General features: G+C 39.0%; 1 protein-coding gene across 1 annotated transcript in view; it reads right to left on the bottom strand.

The window, feature by feature from the left end:
- Zfp54-ps2 (zinc finger protein 54, pseudogene 2) overlaps window positions 1–16,643 on the bottom strand; it is an 85,634-nt gene that overhangs the window by 5,223 nt on the left and 63,768 nt on the right. The window contains 5 exon segments of the mRNA XM_087602851.1: window positions 3,272–3,778; window positions 3,843–4,426; window positions 4,429–4,848; window positions 6,302–6,428; window positions 8,490–8,581. Coding sequence (XP_087458977.1) covers window positions 3,272–3,778; window positions 3,843–4,426; window positions 4,429–4,848; window positions 6,302–6,428; window positions 8,490–8,581 — 1,730 coding nt within the window.

Here is a 16,643-nt window from a genome sequence, read left to right as displayed (position 1 = left end):
TCTTGTGGAAAAGGTAACAAATATCCACTTGTCACTGATAAGGAACCAAAGGAAACCAAAGTTGTGAAGCAACTTTGTTCTAACTTGGTGATCCAAAGAGGTTTCTATTTTTCTTTTATCTGGATGTTTTCTGTGCATGTATGTCTTTGCACCATATGTATCTGGGTGTGTGCAGTGACCAGAAGAGAGAAATGTATGTCTTGGAGTTGAGGTTACAGATTGAATACCCCTGCAAGGCTGCTGGGATTTCAAAGTGAGTATTTGAAACAACAGACAGTGCTTTCAACCACTGAATCATTTCTAAAGCTCAGTGGACCAGTGAGTTTTATTGTTTTAGTTTAATAGAGTGATTGAGGGCTTATTGATAGAAGTGCAAAGATTGAGTAATTGCTGAATAACTATTTGAGGGTGATGGCTAAACTCCACAACTTGCAGGTAGCTCACCTGAGGTTAGAGATGTGTCTTTCAATCGACTTAATACCTCCTCCATGTAGCTTGTCTTGTCTTGACTTGACTTATCTTGTGTCTGCTCAAGGCAGCTCAAGTAGTGTTTGCTTCACAGTTGGTCTGATATCGTCTGTACAGCTAATCTTGTCTGATAGTGTCAGTAGGCCTTATCAATTATATATGCTTGATGGAGGAGGGCACTAGTAAACTTTGCCAGTTTCAGGGACTTCCTGAAACTATTAAGTTGCCTATTTATGAACTTTGGGAGATTCTCTGCAGGACTGAATGTGTCACCTCCATTATAGCAGTGGCACTCAATCCCGTGTCATGATCTTTTTGGGGTAGTATATCTGATACTCTGCATATCAAATATTATATTATGATTCATAACACCAGTGAAACTACATTTATGGAGTAACCACAATACAATTTTATGTTTAGGCATTGCCAGAACTACAGGAAATTTATTAACATGCCTCATCATGAGGAAGGCTGAGAACCACTGCCTCATTTCATCCCTTATCACTCTTTTTAATATCCTGTGTTTTGAGATGATTCATCTGAGATTTCTCAGAGAAAGCTGATATACAGTAAGTGCTCCTGGGCATGCTATTAACTTCAAAATCTTCCCATTTTTTCACTGAGCACTTGCCCACCATGTTCACTGATGCTTTATTCACAGCACTGAGGAAATGGAATCACCATAGATATCCATCAACTGACATATGAGTAAGTAAAATTTGAATCCTAGCATCCATATTATTGTTTTGTGTGTTCAAGAAAGGTTACACATAGCTACCTACCATCTCTAATACATGTCCAGTCTCAGAATCAGCCTTTTCAGACCTCAAGTCAGAAACCCATTGAGATTCTGAAGATTTATCAATAGTATACAACTGAACATATCTTAATCCTCCATATTCTATAAAATGAAACACATAATCTATTGTATGAGATTGCTGTAGAGTAACACCAAACACATTCTGTGCTCTTAATACACTGTATCTCTATGGGTTGCCATTGTGATTTCTCAAGCCTTTGTGAATTTTTCTCATCTGTAACCATAACCTATGTTACTCTTGTCTGTTCCAGTTTCAGTTCTTTTAAGGTTCTTTACTCTGACTTAAACAACTGTTTAACATCTGTCTTATGGTCTCCAATCTAGCATTCCATATTTCAGTCCTCTTCTTATCTAAGTCTGTTTTAAACTTCTTTTTAAAAGGATATATGAAATTGTAATCATTACTGAAGAACAATCACTTGTATGCTGATAAGTGAAACAAAATCATACGGGATCCAGACCCATTGTGTCATTGCAGTTTTCTCCATTTTACAAACAGGATATGTAGCTGGCTTCCCTCTTTAGCTCAGCTAGCAGGTTGTGGAGACTGTTGGTTCTTAACTGCATCCCACCTCTTGTTGGTTCCTTTCTCTGTGTAGTCATAGGCTTTTCCCAGTTGGACCCCAATTCAGCCATCTAGGTCTCTCTAGTGGGCCTTTTGAGTTTGTTCTTGAACCCTGCTGTGCATGGAAAAAGTTAAAGCTGTTGTGTCTTTAGGCTCTGGTCCATGAGAGGGTAAGGAGCAGTCTCTGTTTACTAAACTCTGCTAGCTTTACTGCAAGGTGACCATTCATTTTAAAGGAGATGCGCCTGTGAAATGCATTTGGCTTGAGATCCTTGTATCTACTACCTAGGAATGTGCTCTTTCTAGGGAATGCTTGTTCATGCCTTGTACCCAGAATGTTTCAGGCTCTAAGCCTGATTCTTTCTAAGTTGGGATTTTATTCCTGACAGTGGATGCCATCTGTAACCATGAGATTTCCACCCACATCAATGTTCATAGAAATACCACCTATGAGATTGAATTATTTATGAATATTATATATTATGAATTATTTACCTAGGCCATAAACATGGATTTGTTCTGCAACTTTATAACTTAATAACCCATTTCTTCTATGTGGTACCATATGGTTAGTACCTTTCCTCAGGTGCATTCAAACATCTCAATCAGCATTTAGAGTAAAGTTTTCCTTTGCCTTACACTCAATCCCAGAAATCTGTTCTCTATACCAGAACGTCCACTTCCCTATTTCCTGCCATATACCAATAGTCTTTTATTGATAGATGAAGTTTCCACACATTGCACAAAAGATTCCTCGACAATATATTTTGTCCTTATTATGATTTTTTTGAGACTGGGTTTACATAGTCCTGCCTGTTGAGGAACTCAGTTTGTAGATCAGGCTGGCCTTGAACTCATAGAAATCTTTCTGTCTCCATGTCCTGAGTGCTGGGATTAAAGGTGAGTACCATAATGTCTGGCATCATTATGAATCTTAGAATATTGAACAAGATGTTTTTATTAGAGCTTTGGCCAGGGGCTGGAGAAATGGGTTAGTGGTTAAGAGCACTGGCTGCTCTTCCAGTGAACAGTGGTTCAATTCCCATCACACAGCCACTCACAACTCTCTATAACTACAGCTTCGGAGAATCTGATACCCTCTTCTGGCTTCCACACGGTGTAGGCATACATATAGTGTGTGTGTGCGCGCACACACACACACACACACACACACACACACACACACACACACACTCACACACAGTCAAAGTACCAATACACACTAAAACAATAAATCAAGCTTTTCCCATAGTTACATTCAAAGAAATTTATCTTAATACAAACTCTATAATACTCTTCAAACATTTAAACCATCTTTTAAGGCTTTCACAAATTCCTTATCTTTAGTTTTACATTATGTATAATGTGATTGGTAAGCAGACAATACCAGAAAAATGCTATGATACATTATTTATTACAGTATTTTTCTCTCCATTATGAATTTTTTGATGTGCTTGAAGAATTGTGTACTTAGTAAAAGATTCACCACATTCCTTATATATGCAAGATCTCTCTTTACTATCAACTCTGTAATGTGTTCTAAGATTTGAAAGCTGAATAAAGGATTTGCCACAGTCTTTGCATTTGTAAGGTTTCTCTCCAGTATGAATTTTCTGATGTATTCTAAGATATGAGCTCCTAGTAAAGGATTTGCCACATTCCTTACAGAAGTGATGTCTTACTTCAGTATGAACTCTCTGATGTTTTCTCTAATTTGAATACTGGGTAAAGGATTTGTCACAGTCTTTGCATTTGTAACTTTTCTCTCCAGAATGAATTTTCTGATGTTCTTTAAGAGTTGAGCACTTAGAAAAAGATTTATTACATTCCTTGCATTCATAAGGTTTCTCTCCAGTATGAACTCTGTGGTGTCTTCTATGATGTGAATCCTGAGTAAAGGCTTTGCCACATTCTATACAGTTTCTCTCCAGTATGAATTTTTTGATGTGTTCTAAGAGTTGAGTTTGTTGTAAAGAATTTGTTACATACTTCACATTTGTAAGGCTTCTCACCAGTATGGATTCTGGAATGTGTTTTAAGAAGTGATAATTCAAGAAAGGACTTACCACATTCTTTGCATTTGTGTAACTTCTCTAGAGAATGAATTTTTTGATGCCTTCTAAATGATGGATAGTGTCTACATGTTCTGTCACATTCATTGCATTTGTAAAGTTTTTCTCCAGAATGTATTTTGTCAGTATGCATTTTCTGATAACTTTTAAGGGCTGATAGCTGGGGAAATGTCTTTCCACATTCTTAGCATTTGTAAGGTTTCTCACCAGTATGAAGTCTTTGATGTGTTTTAAGACTTGAGCACTGGGTAAAGGATTTGTCACAAATATTACACTTATAGGGTTTCTGTCCAGTATGAATTCGCTGATGTTTTGTGAGAGTTGACTTCACAGTAAAGGATTTGTCGCAATCCTTACATTTGTAAGGTTTCTCCCCAGTATGACGCCTTTGATGTATTTTAAGATGTATGCACTGGGTAAAGGACTTGTCACAAATATTGCATTTGTAGTTTTTCTTTCCAGTATGAATTTTCTGGTGTACAGCAAGGTGTGAGGCAGACTGAAGCATTTCTCACATTCCACACACTGTCTTGGTTTCTCTACAATGTAGATTGTTTGTTTCAAAAGACTACACGTTGAACCAAAAATGTCACCATATTCTTCTTGTCTGTGTTCTTTCTTTGATGTGTAGAGTCTCTGTTCTTGAGTAATGTTGGACAACAAATTTAAAGACTTCTCACAGTCTTCAGATTTGCAAGGTTCTCTAGTATGCATGTTTATATATTCATCTGGTTTAGATGAGTTAGTAGAGACATCCTTGTCACTATAGCATCTGTAGTTATTAGAGTTTTCTGTGGTTTTACTTGTTTTGTAACATGCACTGTTAGAGGGCTCATGAAGCATTTCAACAGCAACATTACATTGACAAGATTCTTTTTCAGTCTTTACATGTTTATGGACAGCATCATGTGTACAATAGTTCTCTGAAAATGAATACGATTCAGATTATTGGGCTTGTCCCATTTGATAAATGACTGTCACCCTATGACCTCTCTTAAGATAAGTCAAACAGCAAATATTCAGAATAATACTGGCACCAGCCTACCGTTTTCTTTTTCTATGATCAAGTGGATTCTCACAAAACTATTGTTCATCCTTCAAGGAAAACGAAGCATATAATTGAGGAATTAGTAACTAGGTTTGGGATGGAGCTCACTAACTGATTATATATAGAATACATGTCTGTACACAGCCAGAATACAGCAAATACAGAGGCGAATGCCAGCAGCAAACCACTGAACTGAGAATAGGTCCCCCGTTGAAGGAATCAGAGAAAGAACTGGAAGAGCTTGAAGGGGCTCGAGACCCCAAAAGTACAACAATGTCAAGCAACCAGAGCTTCCAGGGACTAAGCCACTACCTAAATACTATACATGGACTGACCCTGGACTCTGACCCCATAGGTAGCAATGAATATCCTAGTAAGAGCACCAGTGGAAGGGGAAGCCCTGGGTCCTGCTAAGACTGAACCCCCAGTGAACTAGACTATGGGGGGAGGGCGGCAATGGGGGGAGGGTTGGGAGGGGAACACCCATAAGGAAGGGGAGGGGGGAGGGGGATGTTTGCCCGGAAACTGGGAAAGGGAATAACACTTGAAATGTATATAAGAAATACTCAAGTTAATAAAAAAAATGAAATTGAGAGAGAGAACATATTATATTTTAATGTGTACTTACCATACTATGGAAACTTCTCTAAAGATGAATAAAAGTCATGAATAAGATAGTAACTCAAAAAAAAAAAGAATACATGTCTGTACGTTCAAATATTTTTCTCATATAAAGATGATGAAGGGTCGAATCTAATATCATGTTCACAGCATTTCTACTTAGTAGTGAAAATAAAGATTACTCTTCAGAAGACGGAAGATGAAAGGTTACCTCAAAGGATGATAAGGTGTAACATTTTTTTCCCAAAAAACAAATGAAACAAAAGAAGAAACCAAACCACATTAGGCCTTTAGAAGGAATGGATAGAAAGCAAGTATTAAGACAGGTATACAAGGCTCTGGCTCTCTTGAGACTAGAATCATTAAATAGGAACTGAGAAGAGTAGAGAGAGGGGAAATATAGTCAGGATACATTCTATGAGAAAAGAACTCATTTCAGTAAAAGAAAAACTGAAATAAAATGATATGTGTGGCATTATTATGAGCTACTGAGTTCCTGAGTGCATCTTGGAACCTAAATGAAGGGTGCATGACACCTGTAAATGAAAAATAGAAAGGAGAAAAGCTAAATACCATGAAAAAGACCTTTTATACTACCAAACTTTCCTTAGTCTCCTGTTGTTTCCAAAACTGCTTAACAGTTTACAACACATTCAGTCAGCATATACAAGGAACAGGTTAACAATTCTATAACCAAATGTTCTTACCCACAGAGACCAGGTTTCTGCAATTATCCATCATCACATCAATGTACAAAGCCCTCTGCACAGAGTCCATACATTCCCACTCCTTCTGAGAGAAGTCCACAGCCACATCCCAGAATGTCAACTGACCCTGAAACAGAAAGAGGTACAGTTTTGCCATGTGATTCCAGGGACAGTGCTTTTCTTGATACAAGGAGACTTAAGGAAAATGGGAATCTAGATGAGCAAAGAGAATTACTCAAAAAGTTGATTTCTAACATAGTTTCACTCCATAATAAATGTTCTAACCCTGTGAAAACAGGATAACTCAACAGTCTCACAAACATGTCCATGAAACAGGACATACATTAAATGTCTGGACACAGTTATTTATCTTATAGGGATGCTTCATTTAGGTCAATCACTCAGGATCACAATTCACATGACTCAGAAGGAAAATTAATCATGAGCAAATGTGGTTTTAAATTCTGTACTTGTACATAATACTAATATAGATCAAAAACTTTATTAACAATCAAATACATAAAAATTTAAACAATGTAGTGAACACCCTTCAGGATATGAATGAGTAAGAACTTACTGAGTAGAAAGAACACCAACAGCATATGAAACAACCCTGCATATGAACAGATGGAATGACATTAATATAAAGTTTCTGTCCATCAAAGACAATAATCAGCAGGGCACATAGGCACCCACACAATGGGTGAAAATTTGTAATAGTAACACTCGGAATAGGGGCCAATATCTACAATTTACCAAGAATTGCAGACATTAAATACCAAGGAGTTAAACCTGCCCATTAGCAAGTGGATAAAGAACCCGAACAAACACTTTTGAAGCACAGAAAGATAAATGGCCTCTTTGTATAGCACAAAGTAGTCATGATCAGAGATGAAAATTCAAACTGCTTTGAAATAGTGCCTCAGCCCAGGGAGAAGGGCTGTCATCATCTGGTCTGACCACAAATGTTAGAGAGGATGTGGAGATAAAAGAAGAAGTCTTATTCTTAGTTTGTGTGTGTATATGTTTGTGTGTCTGTGTGTTGCAAATGATTACAGCCATTTTAGAAATCAGTTTGGAAATTATTACAAAATTGAAGGTAGAACTAACATGTGACCCAGCTCCTTCACTCCTGGCCATATTTTCAGGGAATACTACACCATACTTTAGACATATTCTTACCCCATGTATTTTGCTTCTTTATTTGCCAGTGCAAAGTATGGGAACCAACATAATTGTCTATTAACACATAAGTGTATAATGAAAAGTGTGTACATATATAATGTAATACTATTCAGCTGAGGAGAAAAATGTCATAAAATTGCTGAAAAATGGATGAATTTAGAATGTGTAATAGTGAGATCATAGATTGTCAGAAAGAAGAAACCATACTTCCTACTCATATGCAGAATCTAGCCAATAATATATGTAAATTAAATAAAGTACATGTGGACACAGTAGAAAATGGAGAAAAGAGAGTAAAAAAGGTTAAAAATCAGGGGTTGAATTAGTTTTGAATGCAGGTACTGAACACCATTTATAAAAAGGATATTTTCATAATTGTTAATTTATTTTTTAGTTCTAATCTGTAATAAGTTTTTATGGGGGGTGTTGGTTGTATATGCTTGCCCCAGGGAGTGGCACTATTAGAAGGTGTGGCCCTGTTGGAATAGGTGTGTCACTGTGGGTATGGGCTTTAAGACCCTCATCCTAGCTGTCTGGGAGCCAGTATTCTCCTAGCAGCCTTCAGATGAAGATGTAGAAATCTCAGTCTACTTTCACTATGCCTGCCCTGATGCTGGCATGCTCCTACCTTGATGATAATGTACTAAACTTCTGAAAGCAGCTCCAATTAAATGTTGTTTTTTATGAGTTGCCTTGGTCATGGTGTCGGTTCACAGCAGTAAAACTCTAAGACAGTTTTGGATCAATTCATAAAGATACATTCAACAGTGAAAACACATCTGAGGCTTTAGAGCTTCTGTTCTCAATTACTGTTGTAACTGCAGAAAGTGCACTGAGTTTTATAGTCTCTAGGCTGGTTAATTTTAGTATGTGAATTTTTTTGTTGTTTGAACTTTTTCTTTTATATAATCAAGTGAAAAAAATTTTCAGAAGTAGAAAATTAAATGCTTTTATTGTCTTAAAAGATAACATTTCCAGAAAAATAGTGGACATGACTACTGACCTGGGACATATTTCCTGGAGAATCAGGAATTTTCTGCTGTTTGTCTTCTTTGAGTTTGTCTTTCAGTAAGGATGAATAGCTGACTTCCTGACCTTTCATATAAAGGTGTCAAAAAGTGAAAGCAAAATATAGTGAATGTTGTTAATACAACATCTAACACATAAAAAGGCCCCTGAAAGCAACATAATTCTACCCAGGTGTTTGGTTAATGATACCAAGGCTAGGAGAGCATGGAATGACATTCAAAGCTTGGACAGAAAAGCACCATCAGCAATAGAGCTACACCAAGAAAACGACTCCCTTCAAAATTGATGGAGACATAAGTGCATATGTGGATAGTCACCTATTAACACAACTCACTTCACTGAACCAGCACAGTACATAATAACTTAGGGCAAAATACACATAGGAAAAATCTGAGAAATTATGAATGAGAACATGAGAAATAATACATTTCATGTGAAGAATAAGTTAAATACAGGAGAACTGAGAAGTAATCATCCATGCTCAAGACAGCAAACCAATCTCACAGTAAAGTGGCATGAAATGTCTATTGTGTGCCACAAAGAAGAGGAGAAATTATAATCAGTTGGCTCATGAAACAACAAAAATTTTGGTATTCAAACCAGGTAAGTGGAGTTGCCAGCATACAAGGACTCAGGAGCAAAAACTATGGCTTTATGTTAAGGAGTCAGAGAAAAAATGTTTTTGCTTTGTTCAGAGAAGAAGGTATATAGATTGGACAGGGATGTTTTAGCCTGATGAAAAGCATCTTTTAGTTATATTTGGAAGACAACCAAAGACAACTTAAAACCCTGAGCTTTTCGCTGAGTAATAAGCATTCAGTGCTCCATCAAATCTATAACCTCCAAAATCACAAGGAAATAAAAGCACATAAAGGGAAAGAAATATGAAACATTCCTCACCTCTATATATCTTAAATCATATTTGACATCCTTAGGATTTAAGGTTTTTATAGTTTTAGATCTTTAATGGGCTTTTAACCATTTTTTAAAAAAATAATTTATCAGATACATAGTACTTGCTATTGAGAACAGCCATGGTAAAGTATGTTCATTTAGTGAAACGTTGGGGTGATTCTCTATCAGATCACCATGGACTAAGACTCCTCCTCCTCCTCCCCCTCCTCCTCCTTCTCCTCCTCCTCTCCCTCCTTCTCCTCCTTTAACCATTTCATTCCTTTACATCTTAAATAATATCCCACTTCCCCGGTATCACTCCACAAGTCCCCCATCCCACACCCTCCCTCTACTCCCTCCCCTTTGCCTATATGAGGGTGCTCCCCCAACCATCCACTCTCTTTTACTCCAGCCTTCCAGCATCCTCCTATGCTGGGACATTGAACCTCCACAGGACCAATTGCCTCCCCTTGCATTGATGTCAGACAAGGCCATCCTCTGGTACCTATGTGTTTGGAGCCATAGATCCTTCCCTGTACACTCCCCACCTCCAGATCCACCCTGCCTCTAGACACCAAACCCAACACTATTGCTGTTGCCAAGAGGCACTTGCTGACAGGAACCTGGTGTGGCTGATCCTTGGGAGGTTCAGCCAGCAACTGATCAATGCAGATGTGGATGCTTGGAGTCAACCATAAGACTGAGCTCAAGGACTGTGGTGGGGGAACTGGCAGAAGGACTGGAGTGGCTGAGGGGGATTGTAACCCTATAGAAAGAACAACATCAGCTGGCCAGACCACCCAGTGCTCCTAGGGACTAGGCTGGTCTTCAATAACAACAAAAACAACAGACAATTCACATATTCATGGAAACTAAATAGCTTTCTACTCAGTGATAACTTGGTAAGGGAAGAAATAAAGAAAGAAATTAAAGACTTTCTAGAATTCAATGAAAATGAAGACACAACATACCTAAACTTATGGGACATAATGAAAGCAGTGCTAAGAGAAAAATTCATAGCACTGAGTACAGTCATAAAGAGATTGGAGAGATCCTACATTAGCAACTTAATAGCACATCTGAAAGCTCTAGAACAAAAGGAAGCAAATACACCCAAGAGGAGTAGATGGCAGGAAACAGTGAAACTCAGGGTTCAAATCAACCAAATAGAAACAAAAACGACAATACAAAGAAGCAACAAAACTAATAGCTGGTTCTTTGAGAAAATCAACAAGATAGACAAACTCTTAGCCAAACTAACTAAAGGGAGCAGAGACAGTATCCAGATTAACAAAATCAGAAATGAAAAGGAAAACATAATAACAGAAACTGAGGAAATTAAAAAAAATCTTCAGAACCTATTACAAAAGCCTATCCTCAACAAAACTAAAAAGTCTAGATGAAATAGATATTTTTCTAGACAGATAGCACCTACAAAAGTTAAATGAAATCAGGCAAATTTGAGGAAATAGAGGCAGTTACTACAAAATTCCCCAGCAAAAATGGGGTACAGAGCTAAACAAAGAATTTTTATCTGAGGAATCTTGAATGGCTGAGAAGCACCTAAAGAAATGTTCAACGACCTTAGTCATCAAGGAAATATAAATCAAACGACCCACAGAAGAATGGCTAAGATAAAAAACCAAGGCAACTGCAAATACTGATGAGGATGTGGAGAAAGAGGAACATTCCTGTTTTGCTGGTGGGACTGCAATCTGGTAAAACCTCTTTGGAAATCAATCTGGTGGTTCCTCAGAAAATTGGAAATAGTTCTACCTGAAGACCTAGCTATACACTTCTAGGCTTATACCTCAAAGCTGTTCTAATATATAATAAGGATACGTGCTTCACTATGTTCATAGCAGTCCTATTTATAATTGCCAAAAGCTGGAAACAACCCAGATGTCCCTCAATGGCAAAATGGATAAAGAAAATGTGGTACATTTACATAATGGAATATTACTCAGATATTAAAATGACAACTTCATGAAGTTTTTAGGCAAATGAATGGAACTAGAAAATATCATCCTGAATGAGGTAACCCAGACTCAAAAGGACATATATGGTATATAATCACTGGTAGGAGGATGTATTAGTCCCAAAGCTCAAAATGCCCATGGTACAACTCACAGACGATATGGAGCTTAAGAAGAAGGGAGGCCAAAATGTGGATGCTTCAAACCCACTTAGAAGGGGCAACAAAATGAAAATCGGGAGGGAAGGACCTGGGTGGGAGAGAAGAGGTGAAGAAAAAAGGAGAGGGGCAGGACCAGGTTTGGGAAGAGACAGGAGAGAAGTCCAGAGGGCCAGGAGAATAAATAGAAATACATAGCAGTGGGTGTTGGGGGAACTTGAGGAACCATTAGAGAGTCCCAGACATCAGGGATGAGAAAGGATCTCAGGACCCAGTGGGGATGACATTGGCCCAAATATCCAACAGCATTGGGCTAGAACCTGAAAAGACAACCTCCAGTAGATAGATATGGTCTCCTGTGGAGGGATGTGGCCACCACTCTAAAATGGAGCAGAGGCTGAAGCAAAGGCCATCCAGAGACCACCCCACTGTGTCATCCATTCTGTCCACAGACAACACACCCTCACACTATCGCTGATGCCAAGATGTGCTTGCAGACAGAAGCCTGATATAGCTGTCCTCTGGGAGGCTCTGCCAGCACTTGACTAAGACAGATGATACTCACAGACAACCATTGTACTGAGCCCAGGGACCCTAATGGAAGAGTTAGAGGAAGGACCAGAGGACCTGTAGGGGATTGCATCCCCTTAGGAAGAACAGCAATATCAATTAACTGGACCCCTCAGATCTCCCAAGGACTAAACCACTAACCAAGGAGTATACATGGGCAGGTCTATTGCTCGCCACATATATGTAGCAGAGGACTGCCTCCTCTGGCGTCAGTGAGAGGGGAGCTGCTTGGTCCTATGGAAGCTTGATGCAGAAGGGGGATGCTAGAGGGTTGGGGCAGGAGTGAGTGGGTTGGGTACACTTGCTTAGAGGCAAAGGGGATGTGGATGGGGTAGGGTGTTCATGGAGGGGGAACCAGAAAGGGAGGTAACATTTGAAATGTAAACAAATAGAATGATTAATAAATAAAAAAAACCAAAAAACTTCTTATTTTGCTAAATTGTTAGTTCATTATTGGATGGATGTATAATTGGAGCATACAACCACCTATTAAATGTCTCGTTGCAGCAATGGAAACCCTATGTAAGAGCACCATCCATGTGATCAGAGATCCGAGAAGGACAAATTATAATCTAACTGACCTATATGTCAATAAAATGACAGAGTGTAGTCCATAGTCCATTACCTAGGCCGTCAGCCCAGGCTCTGAGATCTTCATGTTGATGGGAGCAGAGGTCTACATTCCTATGGAGGAGAAGCATGGGAGGGAGTGACCTCATCTTCTTTGGGCAAAGTAGGGCAATCAACTCTCCAGTGGCCTGCTTGTCCACAGTTCAGTCTAGGCCCTACCAGTGAACAAGGCCTTGGGATAGTCTTGTCCAGTGATTAGTGTTACTACAATCCAGGAGTCCTTTGTTGCTGTGTTCATTGTTTTCTTGGAAACCTTGGGGGTCATTATCAGGATTTGAGAGTCTCTTTCTGCCATAGTAAGTTTAAATATCTTTTTTTTTTATAAACTTGAGTATTTCTTACATACATTTCGAGTGTTATTCCCTTTCCCAGTTTCCGGGCAAACATACCCCTCCCCCCTCCCCTTCCTTATGGGTGTTCCCCTCCCAACCCTCCCCCCATTGCCGCCCTCCCCCCAACACTCTAGTTCACTAGGGGTTCAGTCTTAGCAGGACCCAGGGCTTCCCCTTCCACTGGTGCTCTTACTACGATATTCATTGCTACCTATGAGGTCAGAGTCCAGGGTCAGTCCATGTATAGTCTTTAGGTATTGGCTTAGTCCCTGGAAGCTCTGGTTGCTTGGCATTGTTGTACCTATGGGGTCTCGAGCCCCTTCAAGCTCTTCCAGTTCTTTCTCTGATTCCTTCAACGGGGGTCCTATTCTCAGTTCAGTGGTTTGCTGCTGGCATTCGCCTCTGTATTTGCTGTATTCTGGCTGTGTCTCTCAGGAGCGATCTACATCCGGCTCCTGTCGGTCTGCACTTCTTTGCTTCATCCATCTTGTCTAATTGGGTGGCTGTATATGTATGGGCCACATGAGGGGCAGGCTCTGAATGGGTGTTCCTTCAGTCTCTGTTTTAATCTTTGCCTCTCTCTTCCCTGCCAAGGGTGTTCTTGTTCCCCTTTTAAAGAAGGAGTGAAGCATTCACATTTTGATCATCCATCTTGAGTTTCATTTGTTCTAGGCATCTAGGGTAATTCAAGCATTTGGGCTAATAGCCACTTATCAGTGAGTGCATACCATTTATGTCTTTCTGTGATTGGGTTAGCTCACTCAGGATGATATTTTCCAGTTCCAACCATTTGCCTACGAATTTCATAAAGCCGTTGTTTTTGATAGCTGAGTAATATTCCATTGTGTAGATGTACCACATTTTCTGTATCCATTCCTCTGTTGAAGGGCATCTGGGTCCTTTCCAGCTTCTGGCTATTATAAATAAGGCTGCGATGAAGATAGTGGAGCACGTGTCTTTTTTATATGTTGGGGCATCTTTTGGGTATATGCCCAAGAGAGGTATAGCTGGATCCTCAGGCAGTCCAATGTCCCAATTTCTGAGGAACCTCCAGACTGATTTCCAGAATGGTTGTACCAGTCTGCAATCCCACCAACAATGGAGGAGTGTTCCTCTTTCTCCGCATCCTCGCCAGCATCTGCTGTCACCTGAGTTTTTGATCTTAGCCATTCTCACTGGTGTGAGGTGAAATCTCAGGGTTGTTTTGATTTGCATTTCCCTTATGACTAAAGATGTTGAACATTTCTTTAGGTGTTTCTCAGCCATTTGGCATTCCTCAGCCGTGAATACTTTGTTTAGCTCTGAACCCCATTTTTTAATAGGGTTATTTGTCTCCCTGCGGTCTAACTTCTTGAGTTCTTTGTATATTTTGGATATAAGGCCTCTATCTGTTGTAGGATTGGTAAAGATCTTTTCCCAATCTGTTGGTTGCCGTTTTGTCCTAACCACAGTGTCCTTTGCCTTACAGAAGCTTTGCAGTTTTATGAGATCCCATTTGTCGGTTCTTGATCTTAGAGCGTAAGCCATTGGTGTTTTGTTCAGGAAATTTTTTCCAGTGCCCATGTGTTCCAGATGCTTCCCTAGTTTTTCTTCTATTAGTTTGAGTGTGTCTGATTTGATGTGGAGGTCCTTGATCCACTTGGACTTAAGCTTTGTACAGGGTGATAAGCATGGATCGATCTGCATTCTTCTACATGTTGCCCTCCAGTTGAACCAGCACCATTTGCTGAAAATGCTATCTTTTTTCCATTGGATGGTTTTGGCTCCTTTGTCAAAAATCAAGTGACCATAGGTGTGTGGGTTCATTTCTGGGTCTTCAATTCTATTCCATTGGTCTATCTGTCTGTCTCTGTACCAATACCATGCAGTTTTTATCACTATTGCTCTGTAATACTGCTTGAGTTCAGGGATAGTGATTCCCCCTGAAGTCCTTTTATTGTTGAGGATAGCTTTAGCTATCCTGGGTTTTTTGTTATTCCAGATGAATTTGCAAATTGTTCTGTCTAACTCTTTGAAGAATTGGATTGGTATTTTGATGGGGATTGCATTGAATCTGTAGATCGCTTTTGATAAAATGGCCAATTTTACTATATTAATCCTGCCAATCTATGAGCATGGGAGATCTTTCCATCTTCTGAGGTCTTCTTCAATTTCTTTCTTCAGTGTCTTGAAGTTCTTATTGTACAGATCTTTTACTTGCTTGGTTAAAGTCATACCGAGGTACTTTATATTATTTGGGTCTATTATGAAGGGTGTCGTTTCCCTAATTTCTTTCTCGGCTTGTTTCTCTTTTGTGTAGAGGAAGGCTACTGATTTATTTGAGTTAATTTTATACCCAGCCACTTTGCTGAAGTTGTTTATCTGCTTTAGTAGTTGTCTGGTGGAACTTTTGGGATCACTTAAATAAACTATCATATCATCTGCAAATAGTGATATTTTGACTTCTTCTTTTCCGATCTGTATCCCCTTGACCTCCTTTTGTTGTCTGATTGCTCTGGCTAGAACTTCAAGAACTATATTGAATAAGTAGGGAGAGAGTGGGCAGCCTTGTCTAGTCCCTGATTTTAGTGGGATTGCTTTAAGTTTCTCTCCATTTAGTTTAATGTTAGCAACTGGTTTGCTGTATATGGCTTTTACTATGTTTAGGTATGGGCCTTGAATTCCTATTCTTTCCAGGACTTTTATCATAAAGGGGTGTTGAATTTTGTCAAATGCTTTCTCAGCATCTAATGAAATGATCATGTGGTTTTGTTCTTTCAGTTTGTTTATATAATGGATCACGATGATGGTTTTCTATATATTAAACCATCCCTGCATGCCTGGGATGAAGCCTACTTGATTATGGTGGATGATTGTTTTGATGTGCTTTTGGATTCGGTTTGCCAGAATTTTATTGAGTATTTTTGCGTCGATATTCATAAGGGAAATTGGTCTGAAGTTCTCTTTCTTTTTTGGGTCTTTGTGTAGTTTAGGTATAAGAGTAATTGTGGCTTCATAGAAGGAATTCGGGAGTGATCCATCTGTTTCAATGTTGTGGAATAGTTTGGATAATATTGGTATGAGGTCTTCTATGAAGGTCTGATCGAATTCTGCACTAAACCCATCTGGACCTGGGCTCTTTTTGGTTGGGAGACCTTTAATGACTGCTTCTATTTCCTTAGGAGTTATGGGGTTGTTTAACTGGTTTATCTGTTCCTGATTTAACTTTGGTACCTGGTATCTGTCTAGGAAATTGTCCATTTCCTGTAGATTTTCAAGTTTAGTTGAATATAGCCTTTTATAGTAAGATCTGATGATTTTTTGAATTTCCTCTGAATCTGTAGTTATGTCTCCCTTTTCATTTCTGATTTTGTTAATTTGGACACACTCTCTGTGTCCTCTCGTTAGTCTGGCTAAGGGCTTATCTATATTGTTGATTTTCTCAAAGAACCAACTTTTGGTTCTGTTGATTCTTTCTATGGTCCTTTTTGTTTCTACTTGGTTGATTTCAGCTCTGAGTTTGATTATTTCCTGCCTTCTACTCCTCCTGTGTGTATTTGCTTCTTTTTGCTCTAGAGCTTTTAGGTGT

This window comes from Rattus norvegicus, chromosome 1 (genome assembly GCF_021556685.1).
Source record: "Rattus norvegicus strain SHRSP/BbbUtx chromosome 1, alternate assembly SHRSP_T2T, whole genome shotgun sequence".
Taxonomy (NCBI): Eukaryota; Metazoa; Chordata; class Mammalia; order Rodentia; family Muridae; genus Rattus; species Rattus norvegicus.
Note: the sequence above shows the minus strand (reverse complement) of the source record. Positions and strands in the feature narration are given on the sequence as shown.